The 18,535-nt window shown below is 37.0% G+C and overlaps 1 protein-coding gene across 5 annotated transcripts in view; it reads right to left on the reverse strand.

Moving 5' to 3' along the window:
* Positions 1-18,535, reverse strand: part of RGS22 (regulator of G protein signaling 22) — a 165,660-nt gene that overhangs the window by 145,627 nt on the left and 1,498 nt on the right. For all 5 annotated transcript variants that reach the window (XM_060287494.1, XM_060287496.1, XM_060287493.1 and 2 more), the window contains exon 3: positions 5,805-5,867. In XM_060287494.1, coding sequence (XP_060143477.1) covers positions 5,805-5,867 — 63 coding nt within the window. The remainder of the gene's footprint in view (positions 1-5,804; positions 5,868-18,535) is intronic.

Consider the following 18,535-nt stretch of genomic DNA (forward strand, 5'->3'; position numbering starts at 1 on the left):
GTAGTACCAGTCATCCATGTGCGAAAAATATTTTCACAGAAAAAGCAAGTGCATGAAAATACTTTTACCACAATAAATTGCTGGTTCCACATTTCTTTGAAAAGAGGAGGAAAAAAAAACCTGTGAATAATTAGTGATGTGCTTTAACTGCCAGCCCAGCACCACTGAAACTTACCGGGTGCCAAATTATTTAGCTGAACAGTATTTAAATTAAAAACTAATGACTAGGTTAATTTAATACATGTTCATCTCTGCTCCAACTCTGTCTCTACTAATTGAGCTCCAAAGCTATATTTTAAACATGCATCTTAGTCAGTGAATGAGAAACATCTGACAACTTGAATATAACAAGTCAGTTACCAATAACAACTTCTTTTAATCTAAGTTTTATTGTCATTTTAGATGCTTAACCATAAACTATTTACTGGACATATTCACCAGTGGGATGGAAGGAATAATGTGCCACATAAAATGCATAGGAAATATCCTTAGTTCAAAAATGAGTTACATTAGGTAATTTGAGTGCTTTATGTTTGAGCTACAAGGCTTATCAAAACACCCATAAGAACAAATGCTGAACTAAGCAGTACTACCTAGGGCTCCAACAACACCTTTAAAAATCAGTCTCTGAGTATTTAAATCTTGGCAAGGGAAGACCCAAGTCCTTCATCCCCACTTCAACCCACCCATTCCCCAAATCCATACTCTCTCTCTTTCTCTCTCGCTCTCCCCTTACCCAACAATCTAACATATAACTCCTTCATAAAGCTGCAAGAAATTATAATAGTTTACAGATTTTAAAAAAGTGTGGAGAATCATTCCAAAAAGAGAAGTTATGGTAAAATTCCAAAGGCACATAGCTAAGCATGGTCTGGCAAACACATGACATACCTATCCTTGCAAGGAGGGTAGAGAATAGGCCACCCCTTCAGCTTCTGCAAACCATAAATGTCACAAACATTCTAAACCACCCACAGAGGACCAACCTAAATCTGTATGTGGGCTCATCTACTCAATCCCACAACAGTCACTGAGCATAAAACACACAAAGCAAAACCAAAAGGAAAAAAAAGTGTTTTCACACTATAGCATAGAAGAAAATTTAATAAGCAAACACTTGTCCATAAAGAGTTGACAGCAAAAAAAAAAAAAACCTCCCAGACACCAAATGAAAACAATATCTGAAAGTGAACCTGGCACCAGAACAAACGGAATGAAGTTATGAAAGCTAGGATTTGGAAAGTGCCATAATCATTTATAATAGCAGCAACTGTCCTGGATTCCCCTCCTCAAAAAATAACATGGAGGCAGGCTACCAGCCGTCAATTTCTGGATCTTACAATGTGTCCCAAGGGTGTTATGGTGTAATAGAAAGAAATGGTGTAGGAGACAGAAAGCCTGATTCCTAGGCCCATTTGCGCCACAATCCAGTTATGGGACCTTGGGCATTGCACTACAGATGTGAAGGAAGTCTCAGAAATCTAGACGACTTAAGAGCTCTTTCAGAGAGAGAATGTTATAACATGTGTCTACACTCTCGAGCTTAGGTGTTGGGCCTTTTTTTTTGGGAAGGTGCAGGTGGTAGAGAAGTGGAGGCAGATTAGAAAGTTTATTTATTTATTTCAAGGATCTTACATGGAAGACATAAAAATAAAAAGAAAATCGTCCTCAAGAAGTTTAGGGAAATACAGAAGAAAGGGACCTATCCTGGCCCCAGGAAATTTACAGTGTAACTCCTGAGATTAAGAAATACACACTTAGAGGAGAAGAAATTAATCAAATTTTCTTTGGCTGACAAAGTCTAATCTCCCACCCAGTACATATATCCCCTATAAAATACTGCCCCAAATGATTACCTATACCTGAATATCTTCAATCACAGGGAGTTTGGTTCTGCACAAGCCAGCCCATTCTATTGTTAGCAAACAATCTTTAAACATTTTTCTTCTACTGAGTGAAAATCAATTTCCTCATAAATGCTGGCCCTGGTTCTGCCCTCTAGCTTCACAGAATATGTTAACCCTTCTTCCTCAATCAGAGCTTCAAATACTTGGAAAGAGCTCTTCATTACAACACTTTTACCCATTCCCAAGCCATGTTCAACACCCACTCGTCTTTCAACCCTCACTCATCTGACATGGTTTCCAGAGCATCCATTAACTGAATCTTATTGAGTCTGGTTTGGCAGAGCAACTCTTAACATACCGCATCAAGAATGCAACACAATATTCCAAATGAGGTCTGACAATTCAATCCGATTCAAAAAACCATTTACTGAGCGCCTGCTATGCTCCAGACTAATATTTTTCTTGATCTTAACTACATTTCTATTAATGCACCCTAAAAACACATTAGCTTTGTTTGTTTTAGCCCATTTCAGACTACCATGACAAAAATGAGACCAGATTCTGTTATCCAAACTATTAGTTTATCCCTCTGCTGCCATTTCTATAGTCACTACAGTGCAGTAAGACAAGTTTTTGAGCCATGTGGACCTGAGTGGACCCTGTCACTTACTAGCTGAGTGACCTTAAGCTGGAAAAACACTGGTTCACTTGCAGTGTTTCATCCAAGTCTCCGATAAAAAATAATTTTTAAACGTCAAAGCCAATGACAGATTTGCATGGGACAGACTATTCTCTAGAATGACAATGATCCATCAATCCAATTAAATAGTGACCACGCCTCATGTTTCAGGAATGGAAGACAAGATGGGCTAGTCAGTGAGGGAAAGGAAAGAGAAGCACTAATTCTGTGCCAGGCACTTAATGTACATTACCTCATTTCATAACAATCTTGTATGATAGTTGTATTGTTTTGGTAGAGAAAGGAATCGAAGAATTAGGTAATTAAGGAATGTGTCTAAGATCACATGAGGAATGAGTGGAGGGGCTGAGCGCAAACAGTTCTGCCTGCCCCCCTTTCCTAGCCACTACACTGGGAGATGAGCACAGGAAGAGCACGTGTGGTTAAGGTGAGGGAGGGTAATTGGGGGAAGCAGGAAAGAGCGCACAGGGTGACATAAGAAGTACGAAGCTAGAGACAAAGCTAGAAAGGCTCTACTGAGGCCATGTTGCAAAGAGTCCATATTAAGGAATCTGGATTTCAATCTGTCATCTGTTAAGAGTCAACCCCTTCTAGTTGTGATTAGTGAACTCTTTCAAATATTTCAGAACGAATTTCACAGATCATGATAGGGCTTTGCAGACAAATACAGCAGCATAAGTGGAGCATGTGTTTGATGTATTGTTTTAGACAAGGTTGGGAGGGAAGGCTTCCTGAACAGAAGTGATAAAAATCAGAGAGAAAGTGATACAGATATCTCAGGGAAGAGCCTTCCAGGCTGAAAGGCCCTGAGTACCATTGGCATGTTCATGTCTGAGAAACATAAAGAAGGCCAAGTTTTCCAGTTAGACTGGAAAAGAATTAACAAGGGGAAGAGGCATAGGAAATAAAGACCAAGAGATGGCAAGAGTCAGGTCATAGAGGATTTCAGATTTTATTCTTAGTGTAATGAGAATCCGCTAGACAAAGTTCTGAGCAGGAAGTAACATGGTTCAATTTGCTATCATTACTATTATTTACTGAAATCCTAATACATTAAATTTATTGTTCCCTAAAGTGTCAGTTCAAAACTATCCAAAAAAAAGAGACAGAGATTAGTTTGGCTCACTAATTCTCAGTAAACCCATGCTGGCTTCTAATTCTTAGCTAAGTGCTCATAAACCAAACATTACTAATCTGTTCTAGAATCTTGCTAGGAACTTGGTGTAAGAATCCATTATTCCTTCTCCTCCCTGCCTCCAAATTCTTTTTGAAAACCTGTGACATTTCCCCTCCTCCCATCTTGTGGCATGAAGCATGGGTAGTTAATAAGTAGATTGTGTGGTACCAAATGTAAATGCAAAGGAAGGAGAGGAAGAGAAACAGAGACAGAGAGAGACAGAAAGAGAGAGAGACAGAGAATGTAAAAGCAGAAGAATTTGGAGAGACAGAAAAGAGAGAGAAGTGGCCCAGGTGGGCTACATGGGACATATGAAGGGGCGAAACTGCTGGGGAGGGATGAAAAACATTATTGCAGAGACAGAGTTCAACAGAAACCACATTCAGTCAATTCAACTAAAGCCTTGAAGCAAATGTACAAAAAAAGGTCACGTCTATTCTAACTGGATGGCAGGACTTCAGCTGAGTTTTTCTTACGTTTGAAGTTAATTTTCTATACTATTGTAATATTTCTTCTATAATTTAAAAATATTTTTAGAAAGAAAGTTAGGCAGGGGAATTTATTTTCTAAAGCAAGTCAAAGTCAAGATAATCATAAATCTTGAGACAATGAAATGTAAATCTTGAGAAACTGAAATTAGACCCAATATAAAGATTTTCCTTTTTAAAACTTCACAAAAATGTACTTGTTTTGGAGGAAGAATGGAGAATGCAGAGCCTAGAGGAAAGACTACATAATCCAGAAGAGCAAAATTCTGACAACTTTGTGACTCGGCTGGGTTTTTTATAATATACAATTAGACAATGAAAGCTGAAGAGTCAGACCACAAAAGAAGCTCCAGGGGTGTCCTGTAATGTGGCTCAAGCCTGATGCTGCAAGGGGAGAGCGTGGCTTGGTGTCTCAACCTGACCCCCATAATGGTCCCAAACACCTAGCATGCCAGGTGGAGGAGAAATCGCAGATTCTTTTTGGAAAAAAGGAAACACAACAAACATGCATGCATAGATACATACATATACACAAAAGCTAATCTAGACAAAAAAATACATCTAATATGTTCCCTTCAAAAATCATTTTCAGTGGTTGGGCTTTAAGAGATTACTCATTTTAGGGTCCAGTCCCTTTAAAATTATTTGTGACTTTTTATATTTCAAATTTTGCCTAGTAAGAATTTGAATGAAAAAAGTTTCCATAACAATAATAAAACCCTTTTCTTATCTAACTTTCTTTCATCTGACATTCCTGATGAACTTTATTTCTATACAACAGTATAAGTGTTTTTGTTTGTTTGTTTTTGTGTGTGGTACGCGGGTCTCTCACTGTTGTGGCCTCTCCTGCTGCTGAGCACAGGCTCCGGACGCGCAGGCCCAGTGGCCCTGGCTCACGGGCCCAGCCGCTCCGCGGCATGTGGGATCCTTCCAGACCGGGGCACGAACCCGTGTCCCCTGCATTGGCAGGCGGACTCCCAACCGCTGCGCCACCAGGGAAGCCCAGTAGAAGTGTTTTTAATGCATCCCCATTTCACTTTTTCTAAATCCCTCAATACTTACTCTACCAGTCACTCTGTCTAAGACCAAAAATCTCTTATTTGGCATCTACCTATGTTACACCAACATCTCGAGTCTTATTTACTATCGATATAAAACGCTAGTTTCCTTAAACACAAATTCCACTTTAATATCTGTCCAAGAGGATGACAATAATTGCCTAGAGGCAAGAAATTCAGTTTCTTAAATTTTTTTATATTCTCTCCTTATCACCTCAGTTCAAAGTGTAAAATGATACCCAAATACAACTGTATCTGATTTTGTACAGAATGCTTTTGATTGTTCAAAAAATTCAAGGTTTTTTTTCTTTTATTTATTTACTTTTATTGTAGTATAACTGACCCAGCTTCTTCAATTCCCAAATATGATTCAAACCTAAATGATTAACTCCATAAAAAGGCAAAACTTTATCTAAATGCTTTAATTAGTATTTAAAAAATATCATCCCTGATAAATTTGTTTCACAAGATAATCCAGTGTTTACAATATTTTGCTTTGATAATATATTCCACAGAACATAATAATATACTCACTGGAAGGCTTAGGAATTCATTAAAGTAGTCCACAAGGAAATCATCTGTTGCCAAAGAATCTTCCTGCAAAAAAACAGAAACAATATTATGCTTATACTAAAATGTCTTAAAACATGCCAATATTATTCTCTAATTCTGATACCAACAGATTATAATGTAGATCTTCAAATCGTTTTCAGTCAGTCAAGAGTGAACCCTCACTATAAATGGAACACAGTGTTACAATCTCTGGAAGGAAGAAATAAGAAAATAGAATGGAGCATCCTCTTAAAAGGCCTTGCCACTGTACTTAGCTGGAAAACAGAACACATGAGAAATACAGCACAATGCTTAAAGAAACGTCAACAAGTACAAAATACTACACACAGCAAATTTCCCATGGACTTATTAAAAATATTTATTTCATAAAAATAAAGGCAGAGTCAATAAAGACAGAACCAGTGTTTGGGGTTAAGATGAAACTCAGAATGAAGAATTTCATGAATTGCCTAAAAGAAGTGATAAACTAAGTGAAGAAAATATTCCACTGCCTCGCCCTTAGAATGAGACAGTTTTAGTAATCTGGGTCCTGCGTAACTTTTGCATGAAGAAACTTTCACAATGCATGTGTTCTAAGAATAAGGATTGTATACATTTTTTTCCCATAACTATCTCATCCACCAACATAGTCACTTTTAAAGTTGGCAAAATTGGAAAGCCACTGCCAATAACGAAGTCTCTCTTCCAAATAAAACACCTTATTTTATTAGTAATTGTTTCTATTGTGTCAAAATCACATCATCACATACCCTGTTGTACAGTACATGTGTTTATTTTGTTATTCATAATTATATTTCAGTTTCACAAATCTAACATGAAAGTTGACAATATGACACAATGCTATTATTTCCATATGGCTGATTATTTTCTTCTTATACAGGTCAACTTCTAAAAATTTGTTGAAGTATAGTGTGAAAGTATAAGGAAGATATTATAGTATATTAACACCTACTTTGGAAAACAGAGTTTCAGGGTAGTTTCTTTAAGTAATTGCAGTATCAGAATAGAGTTATGAACAATCACTTATAGGATTTATATCAAAGAACTTAGTAAAGATCTGAACTGGTTAGAACAACAACTAAGGATTTAGTTTACTAAAAATCTCAGCTGATTAAAACAACAACAATATAAAACTCAGGATCTCACAAACATACTATCCTCATAGTGGTACTTTAGTAATACATGCTCAGAAAAATTCTGATTGGCAAAGGTCAAATACAGCAGAACAAGGCAGATAACATTTGGTGGAGGCGAAAAGTCTAATCATCTTTCGAATTTCACCTTTCAGAGTTACTTTAATTTTCATTTAGCAACCTAATAAAGAATTCAATAAATATTTTTAGGATTTCCTGGGTAAATTTCCCAGGTAAATAAGGGTGGCCAAATTTTACACTACTGGGCTCATGATCAAAAATCCACACATGGGAAAGTTGAGTATTTTAAATTAGTAACTGTAATGGAGTACAGTCCCTGTTAGTTTTTCTAAAATAGTCATTTTGTTTTTAATTTTTAGCTATAAAACAAAATGTGTATTTCATAAATACACATAGACCTAAATGTCACCTAGAATTTGGTCAGTCACATTGCCAGAAATTTCTAGAGAATCCTCAGATTCATATATTCATTTCCAGATGCCTCACACTTCTAAGAGACTCTAATCAATGCTTTCCAAGCCACCTGTGATGAAGTACCTGTTTTGTTTTGTTTTCTCCCTAATCGATTTCAGACAGATAACTTTTGTAAAATACAATAAGAATGAATTATTAGAAAGTGAAATAAAAATATACATAATACAAGCCCAACATTTTTATTATTGAATTCAATACTCTGTCAAATTACTGTAAGGTTTCTAAACATTTACTCTCAATTTCTGAACTCATCTCCAGATAGATGGACAGGAGTTCTCAGGTGGTACCAGCCCACACACCTGACTCCAGCAGCAATGCCCTAACCCTTGGTAAGCAATTGCTCTCAGCTCCCTCAGGTCCTCCTGAGGCACCACACGAGAGGGCATTCCCTGGGTGTTCAGTCACATCCTCAGTTTGCACTTACAACCATGGACATTATTATTCAAATACATCAAAATCTGTATTTCTTTTCTGAAACTGTGTCTTAATTTCTACCAATATCAAACATAAGTGTTTCGGCTGATGTCAGGGTAGTTAGTTCCACAATGGAAATAAGTGTAGCCTTCAAGTGCCATCTGCTCAATCCTCCTGTCACACGTTAATGGGAAGTCCTGCACCTCTCTAAATAATTGAGCATATTTTCCCACTGCAGTTTCTAGTTCACTGTGTCCTGATATCTTGTCACATCAGTAACAAAGTCTTGTGAACCTATGAGGATCTGATAAACGCTTTATTCTCCAAACCCTTTAGTTTAAAAAAAAATTTTTTTAAGGCCTTGATCTGGAGAAGCAGCTCAGTTACTCTCAATAAATTTCCACAATCCAGTCACTTGGCTGTAGTAAAATGAACTAAGTCTCCATATTCAGGTTTAATATCTTCCAAATAACCAATAAACTGGTGATGGTTAGTGGTACAATCAAGGAGAAAATTGAGTTACAATCAATTCCTCCATTACATCATTCCATGAACCTGGCTGCAAATTTTGCAACACAGATTCTCTGCAGAATGATGCAATGGAAGGCAGGAACACTTTTTCAGAATTGGATGCACTCTTGAAAAACCTGTTTTTTCATGTATTACAGGTGTGCCATCTGTGAAAGTGAAGTCAGCTTTTCCATTTTTAGTCCAAACTTCTCCAATTTCTCCCTGACAGAGGGTTAAACAAAATAGTTTATATGTGCTTGCTAATTATAATAGGTAAAAAATTTTATTGCTTAAAAAATCATTTTGCTGGACTCTCAAATGAGATAAACTACAACTTCTTCACAACTCTAAAAGATGCAAGATATACAGAGACCTTCTAAACAAGGAAGAGGAAATGAGATAAAGACAGACAAAAACCATAGTCCAAGAAAGAATACAATACATGCCATAAGAAAATTACAACATAAAACGTTTCCTCCCAAAGGAGGGAAAGATATTATTTGGTAGGGGGAATCAGAAAAGAATCAAGTGGGGAAAATGGCATTTGAATTGCATTTCAAATAACTTCAAATTCTATATTTAGAAGTATACACATGAGAGGCAGTAATGCAGAGTAAAGAGAGAAATGCATGAGGAAAGAGAGGTTGGAAAGCAAAACACAGTAAAGGTAATCAGTTACCTAATGGCACAACTAGAAAAATAATCCAAGTTTCCAACTTCCTTTTAAGCCATTCACACATTAGCCAAAGCCATTCATCTAATTTCCAATGCAGAATCCTAAACTGACACACTTTAGACTGGGAATGCTATCATCGATCAGGAGATAGGTATAATTTTGGAAATAAGGTCTAAGCCTATCAGGATGGACCTATTTTTGCTTCTTCTTCCTAAAGTACATATAAATTCTTTCTTTTCTCCTTTCTAAACATGCCAGTCACTAGACCAGAGCCTCCCACCCGGTATGGCCATGACACGTGGTGGTGTGCAGACAATGGAATTCAATGGGTCAAGTGAAAGTGGACCTCTTCAGACCTCAAGGCTACCAGGCACAGTCAGGGATGGCTGGTGCTCCCAGGATGGTGACCTCTGGTTGTGAGCAAACTTGTTTGGGACTCCTCAGATCCAACTCCTTTCCCTGGAGTCTGTGATTTATCGGCCACATCCCACACCCAGACACTGAGCATAGCCAGAGAGCTGCTCAAGCCCCTGGACGTGGATTTATTAGCTAGCTGCAGAGCATACCACTGCGCTATGAAGCTGCTGGAGGAGTTTCTGTTTGAGATGTCCAAGAAGACGGTTCACAGTCAAAAGGTGTTAACAGCTTGAAGGAAAGGGGGAGGGGAGACCCTGGAAGGATGATGGCCCCAAATCTGGCCTTCACATACAACAGATATTTCTGTCTACTGGCAACTGATGGATCCTTGTAGTAGTATACCAGCTAGATACAAGGCAATCACTTGAAAAATATATGCATATACTGCATTATAGAGTTTCATCATTATTTTGAAATAACTGAAACATTTTACTGACTTCTAAATTTGTTTTTCCTAAGAATTTTTAACATTATATTTGTCATGAAAAGAGGGAGTACTGTTAAATTTAAAATTTAATTTCAACTTCTGCAGTTTTGAATGGTTGTAAGAAAGTCTAAAAAATGTTAATACCTATTAGGAGATACAGTTCCTCACCAAGAGAGACTATACAAGAATATTAAAAGATCAACACTGGAAGTCTTGATTAGAAATTACATACAGTCATCTCAAGCATAAAACCTAATATTAAAAAGTTATGCACCTCAGGGGACTGCCCTGGTGGTCCAGTGGTTAAGAATCTGCCTTCCAATGCAGGGGACGTGGGTTCGATCCCTGATCAGGGAATTAAGATCCCACATGCTGAGGGGCAACTAAGCCCGTGCGCCACAACTAGAGAGCCCCGCGTGCCACGACGACAGAGTCCAAGCAGTCTGGAGCCCACATGCCACAACTACTGAGCCCACGCCCTCTGGAGCCCACATGCCACAACTAGAGAGAAGCCCATGCACAACTAGAGAGAAGCCTGCGTGGTGCAACGAAGACCCCGTGCACTGCAACGAAGAGCCTGTGCACCACAACGAAGAGTCCACGTGCAAAAACGAAATGATCCCACATGCCACAACTAAGACCTGATGCCGCCAAAAATAAATAAATAAATAAATTTTTTTTAAAAAGTTATGTGAATCAAAAAAGGAAATTAAGAAAATAATTCATTTCAGTAGCAGAGAAAAGAATAACAACCAAGGAGGCAAAGACTTGTACACTGAACTAAAAAACTGCTGAAAGCAATTAGAGAAGATATAAATGAATGGAAACACATGCCATGTTCATGGACTGAAAGACCATATTGCTAAGATGACAATACTACCCAAAGCAATCTACAGATTTGATACACTCCCCATCAAAATCCCAATGCCTTTTTTTTTTTTTTTTTGCAGAAATGAAAAACCCATCCTAAAATTCACAATGAATTTCAAGGGACTGCAAACATCCAAACTAATATTGAAAAAGAACAAAAACTGAAGGATTCATATATCCTGATTTCAATACTTACTACAAAACTACAGTTATCAAAATAAAGTGGTACTGGCATAAAGACAGACATACAGACCATTGGAATAGAAAAGAGTCCAGAAATAAATCCTCTCATATATGGTCAAATAATTTTCAACAAGGGTGCCATGACAATCCAGTGGAGAAAGGACATTCTTTTCAACAAATGGTGCTAGGAAAACTGGATAGCCACATGCCAAAGAATGAAGTTGGACCTTTCCCTTATACCATATACAAAAATTAACTCAAAATGGATCAAAGACCTAAAGATAAGGGCTAAAACTATAAAATACTTAGAAGAAAACATAAGGATAAACCTTCATGACCTTGGATTTGGCAATGGACTCTTAAATATGACATCTAAAGCATGAGCAATAAATAAATAAATAAATGGGACTTCATGAAAATTAAAAACTTTTGAATCAAAGGACTCTACTAGGAAAGTAAAAAGACACACTACAGAATGTGAGAAAATATTTGCAAATCATATAGCTGATAAGGGTTTAATATCCAGAATATATAAAGAACTAAGCTAGAAAAAGATAAAAAACCACAAATTTTTTAACGGGAAAAGGACTTGAATAGACATTTCTCCAAAGAAGATATACAAATGGTCAATAAGCACATGAAAAGATACTCAACAACAATAGCAACAAGAGACTGCAAATCAAAACCACAACAAGATATCACTTCACATCTACTAGGATGGCTATGATCTTTTTAAAAAAATGAAAATAACAAGTGCTGGTGAGAATGTGGAGAAATTGGAACCCTTGTGCATTGCTGACAGGAATGTGAAATGGTACAGTCACCATTCCTCAAAAAGTTAAACATATAATTACCATATAATCCAGCAATCTACTTCTGGGTATAAGAAGAACTGAAAGCAGGGTCTCATACAGATATTTGTACACCTGTGTTCCTAGCACCATTATTCACAACAGCCAAAAGGTGGAAATAACCCAAATGTCCACTGATGTGTGAAAGTATAAACAAAATATGGTATGTATATATAATGGAATTATTCAGCCTTAAAAAGGAATGAAATTCTGATACATGCAATGACATGGATGATCCTTGAAAATGTCAGGCTAAATGACATAAGCCGTACGCAGAAGGACAAATATTGTATTATTCCACTTATATGAGTTACCTAGACTAGGCAAATCCACAAAGACAGAAAGTAGAATAATGGTAACTGGAGGCTAGAGAAGGGGTAATGGGAAGTTACTGTTTAAAGGGTACAGAGTTTCAGTTTGGGATGATGAAAAAGTTCTAGAGATGGATAGTGGTGATGGTTACACAATGTGAATGTGCTTAATGCCATTGAAATCATACACTTAAAAATGGTTAAAATGTTAAGTTTAATTTTATGTATATTTTACCACAATAAAAAATTATGTACATGCCAGAATCATGCAACAACGTGGAGAATCTCAAAAACATGCTGAGCAAAAGTAATTTTACGCAAAAGAAAACTGTATGATTCCATTTATATGAATTTGAATCTATAATCCAATGGTGAAAAAATAGGACAGTGGTCTTTGGGGAATGGAGGAAGAATCAACTGGAAGGAGGCATGAAAGAACTTTCTAAGATTATGGAAATGTTCTATATTTCATGGAGGTTTGGATTACACAGGTATATACATTTGTCAAAATTTGTCAAATGGGACTCAAAAGTTTTCCATTTCCCTGTGCATAAATTTTACCTCAACATAAGAACCATAAACTAATATTGAACACTAGTTTATGATATAAAATGCTGAAATACTTAGGGGTGATCTGTATCATATCAATGTCTGCAGCTTATACTCTGAAATGCATAAAAAAATAAAATGGATTGATGGACGAATGGTGTGATGGACAGAAGGACAGAAACATGAAAAAGCAAATGTAGCAAAATGCTAATAACTGTGAAACCTTGGTGATGGGTATATAGGTATTCACCATACAGTTCTTTTAACTCTCCTATATGTTTAAATTTTTTTCATTAAAAAAATGTTGGGATGGGGGGACTTATGTACAAGGAAACAATATCATGTTTCTCTGCACCTATGGACAGACTTCTTAGCCTCCTGTGTACTAAATGACAGATCCCAAATCATTATCATCACATCTAGAATCAGTCTCTGGTTATCTGACAATCTTCTGACCACTACCCTGCGATCCCATGCACTAATGGTCAGACCCCTGGGACCTCTGCTTCACCCTTCTGCCCATAACATGCCAAACCTCATCTTCCTATCTCTCCTTATCACCATTACAGTATAGATCAATCTTCCTAACAACACCACAATCAATACAAGAGTTCCACCTGTCTCCCAATCCCCCATCCTTTTCTAACACAAAAAAAATGGCTTATGATGAATGCAATTTGGTTCCTGACCAGCTGTCTAGCCTCATCTCATACTACCATGCTCCAGTCATAGCAATTTTTTTAATAGTTCTGCACCTTGGCGCATGCTGATTATTCTACTTGGAAAATCTTTTCTCCTCTTATTTACCCATCTATTCTTTTTTCTTCTCCAAAAGAAGAGAACTATGATATGTTTCCCCTATCATAACTTTTAATATTTCAGACTATAATTGTGTGTTTAGATATCTCACTCTCTGGACTGTGAATTTCTGGAGGAAAAAGACTGTTTCTTACTCACTTTGAAAATTCCCAATGCTAAAAGAATCTGAAAAAGAATATATATGTATAACTGAATCACTTTGCTGTACTCCTGAAACTGACATATCATTGTAAATAAACTATACTTCAATTAAAAAAACTCCCAAAGCTTCAGATAATAGATGCTTACACTTTTGTTGAGTGAATGCTTGAATGATTATACTGAGGACATGAAACCTAAAGAGTGATAACCTAAGAAAGACACTAATAAAGCAACATCAATAAAATAAAAAGCAGAGATGTTGCCAAAAAAGAAAAACAAAAAGAGAACGCAAGGGGAAACAAACTTCACAAAGTGGCTTGTTGAAAGTATATCTTGCATAGATCCAAGGCACTCTGGAAACTTAAGAGCCAAAAGACCATTTATCAGATCCTCATGGGATGACATAATTGTATATTGTATTATGAATATAGTTTATGAAGGAAGGAGAAAATATGAGTGGCTCAAGCAATGAAGAACAAAAGTATGGATCTCCTTTTATACCAAGGGTTATCATCACATATTACAATCAGCATCTACCCAGCGGTACTTTTCCATTTGGTTTCTGTTCTCACGCTCTCTCCTGGAGGAAATTCTCAAAGGCCTGGAGAAGGTAAAGGAAACTCTCAATTCCGTTTTTACCCAATCACACTGTCTAATTATACCTACTTGGCTTCAGTCAATTCATTTGGCGAAATACCCTAAGGCTTTCTCCCTGTACAAAAGTTCTTACAATCTGGTATCCTAATTTAAAAGAGTATCTCACACTCTTTATCACCTTTTCTCCCATGCCACACCTTACCTACGGATAGAAAGCTTCTCTAAATGTGCTTTTGGTTCAAACCTCAAAATTCATACTTAAATATAAACTGTGTGTCCTCATTAAAGGCCACCTCGCCAATCAGAAGGTATACAACTTTTGGGAATAGTGACAGACAGTGTGTGTCCCCAGTAGTGCCTAATACAATGAGACGTGCAAGTTGTTGCTTAAAAATATACTTGTTGACTATCATATTGATGGAACTTCTAACGCACTTTCTGCAGTTCCAAAAAGCATTAGAGAATTTGATTCCAACCAGAGAACTGTACTCCACAGAGATGGAAGGATTCCAAACGGCCTACACTTTCCAAAGGACCTCTAGGACCAGTCTGTTTCCGAATGACTTGTTGGAAACACTTCTCACACCTCACTCTGCACCCTCTTAAAAGAAAGTGAGCAAGGAAGCAGGATGGTACCTCCATCCACCTGCCCCTGCCCTCCACCACTTCCACATAACACCACCTAGCGTGTCAACCGAGTGTGCTCTCACAGTTCATTCAACCAACTGATGTGCAGTCAGCCGTATTTACAATATGAAAAGACAAATACCAATTGGTCATTAATGTTCATATAATTAGACAGTCTTGTTCATGAGGACTGGAACATATGGATTTTTCTGCATATTACATTAGAATAATGAGAATATCCTCATGCTTGGGAAATGCTCTGTGTTTATAATAAATTCATTCACCCTATACAAATAACAGAATATGAATTTAAACAAACTAAAGATTAACTAAAAATAAATACCATTTTTAACAAGTAAAATACAGAAAATACTGCTTGAAACTACAGTCTCAATTTTATGATATAAATAAAGAGCATCTGCTTTTTTAAAAAACACTCTTTTCTTTTTTAAATGGCATCTGCTTTTAAAGTTGAAACTGTGAGTTTTATATATCAGAAATCCTTCAACAAAATAGATCAGTATACTACAAAATTTTTACTCTACAAAGACTATTTTTGAAGCATGACATATCTATCTGCATAGTTTCAATTTTTAAGGCACAATAAAAAAATATTATTTTGAATTTAAAGAGTCAAGTACTTAAGTCTTTAATACTAATTTATTTTCTATTTTAAAATCAAAAAGAATTTTAGGGGTCACTCTAAAATTTAAACTTTTCTCAATGTATACCTAACACATAATCAAATCTCAATGTATCATAAAGCGGTCTGAACTCTACTATTCTTGCTATGACAGATTTATATTTCAATTTTTATGGAATATGAAAAAGAGTATGGCATTGAGGGAAGTAATGAAGAGAAGCATTCACTTTATCACTTTTATTATTTGAATTATTTACAGGAATGTTTTTATACATTGCTTATATAATTAAAAATATATCCCCAAAGGAACTAATGAGAAAACTGAATATGTAAGCTTTTTGTATATATTTTCCCTGAGAAAATTATCAAAGACCAAAGTACACTAAAGTAGAAAAAATGCTACCTAAAAATGCTAAAGTAGAAAATATAGAATATATATCAAATGAAGCTTTGCAAAAAATTGATAAGTGAAGCAATTACACTAATTTATCAATCATCTAATAACATATTCTGGGAATTGTGCTATTAACTATAGGGAATATTAAGGTGTACTGAGTCACAACACTAGCCCTCCAGGAGTTCACAATTTTGTTAAGAAATTGCAAAATTTACAAACAAAAAGTTAAAATATATACAAGGCAATGTGTCCCTGACAACAAATGATTTATTCTAAATGTTATTCTCTCATTTGAAGACGTAGGGTTAAAATATTTTGCAGACATACTTAATAGCACTGTAGTTTTTAGATCACTGGTTGAGAAAATGCAATAAGCAAAAAGTGCCTATGACTATGGAAGCACTTTATATTAGAATAGGACTCTGCTGCCAGTAATGGAAAACCAAGATAACACTATTTAAATAACACAAAAGTTTATTTCTCTCATGTAATTATAAGCAGTTCAGAACTGGCAGACTGGCTTCCCAACATATCAGGAACCCAGGCTCCTTTGATCTTGTGACTGTGTCATCCTCAAGATGCCACTTCTACCTCAGGATCCAAGATGACTGCTTCAGCTCCAGGATCACATCCTCATTTCAGCCAGCAAGAAACAAGACGAAGGGCATGTTCTCTCCCTTTACATTTATCTGAGTAGTACAGTTAGAATGACACAGGTTCTAATTGTGGCCTGACCAGTTACTAGCTGTGTGACCCAGGGGTTAGTTATTTAATGTCTGTAAACATCAGCTTTTCAGAAGTATGACACAACACTTCTGCTTACGTTCCACTGTAAGCAGAATTTGGTTACATTTAGCTGCAAGGGAGGCTAGAAAGTGTTGTAATTATTTTGGACAGTAATATGTCTGGTATGTATTATGGAAAATGGTAGAATGGATTTTGGGGAACCAGAGATCTCTGTCACACAATTTCTTCTAAAAATATTAATGAGAAAAAAATACTTTTATACTTCTGAAAAACAGATAAATATTATGTGCAAGACATATGAATTAAATAATCTATAGATAATGCTTGGTGAGCATATGAATTTGAGGATCTGGTCACAAACTGGCCACAACTGAAAGCTGCACAGGGCTCAAAGGCAATCTGGATGATTTTAGGTTGGAAAGGTTTCATGCAGGAGATGAGCTGAACCTTGAAGCACGTGCAAGACTGTGAAATGGATGGGGAAGGGCAACTGAGACAAAACTCAACAGCAAAGGCAACGAAGCAAGCAGGGCAGTTTGGCTGGAGCAGAGGGCATGCGGAAGTACTTTATAAACCTAAAATGGTATGAACATTGTCTTTATCACATAGAAGTACTGGAAGGTAAGGTTTAAAGAAGGCTGAAACGTTGTAGGAAAGATTTTGAATGCTAAAGGGAGGCTTTTGACATTGTGGCTCTGCCAGTTACTAGATGTGTGGCCCCAAGCCAAGTTAGTTAGCCTCTGTGAACACTGACTTCCTCATCTGTGAAATGTGGGTGTTAATAACCACCTAATAGAGTTGTTTTGAGGTTAAATATTAACATGCAGCCAGCATTCAGTAAATAGTAGGATTAATAAAGCTCAATTAAGTAACATGGTAATTTTTTAAAGAGTTAACAGCAATCTGATAGCCAAGGTAGGACTGATGAGAGAAGGAAAAATATAAAGGCAGAGCAAAGCCACAGCAAGTAATCCAGCATAGCTGACGTGCAGGAGTCTGCTCTTTAAGCCTTAGGCAAAGGAAAATTGAAGTTGGCAGAGGGAATATTGGAGGCAGTGATATCTGGGAGGACTACTGCCAAAGTCCATGCTCAGGGCCTGAATAAGACAGCGCTGAGGATGGAGAAAAAGATCTGGCTATGAAAGGAACCTGCTAAATGACTGCAGGTGGGAGGTGAAGAAAAGGGAAGAAAGGTTCTGATGTGGGTGACTGAATGGTCAGTGGCATCATTAACCAAAATAAGAAAAAGAGGAAGATAGATAGAATGGGGTGGGGTGATTAATTCAGTTTAGACTACTGAAGTGATGCAGGGACATCCAGATGATGTAGGTGTCCAATAACCCAATAAATACAGAGCTCTAGCATCATAAGAGGTGTGTGGGCTGGAGATGTGTAGATTTGGGAGTCCTGTGAAATAAGAGTAGCTGAAGCCATAGGAGGAGAAGAGGAGTCCTCCCAGAGAATCCTGAAGAAGGTCAACACTTTCATGGGTAAGGAAGAAAGAGAAGCCAGAAAGAGGGACATAAAAATGAGAGATGGGAGAACTGGGAGACAGTGGTACAAAGAAACCAAGAGAAAGTGTAGTGGCTAATAGAATCTTCAAGATGTTATGAGTTCCCATAAGTTGGGAAAAGACCTGGAGAGGTTAGCAAACAGCTCAAAGGGTAATGTCGCTGGGTGCTTGTCAGAGAGTTAGTGCTGGAGTTGTATGGGAAAGGGTTATCTCCAGAAACGCTTACCTACCTCCTGCTGATGTGAAGAACAGTTCAGGAAGCAGATTAAGAAATATGCCACTACACTGAGTGATGCCAAGGCAACAGGAAGATGGTTGGAGTTTCTGACACACTCTTCGTGCCTCTATTTTGGTCTCCCTCTCTCAGTGGTG

The sequence above is a fragment of the Globicephala melas genome, chromosome 17, assembly GCF_963455315.2.
Source record: "Globicephala melas chromosome 17, mGloMel1.2, whole genome shotgun sequence".
NCBI lineage: Eukaryota > Metazoa > Chordata > Mammalia > Artiodactyla > Delphinidae > Globicephala > Globicephala melas.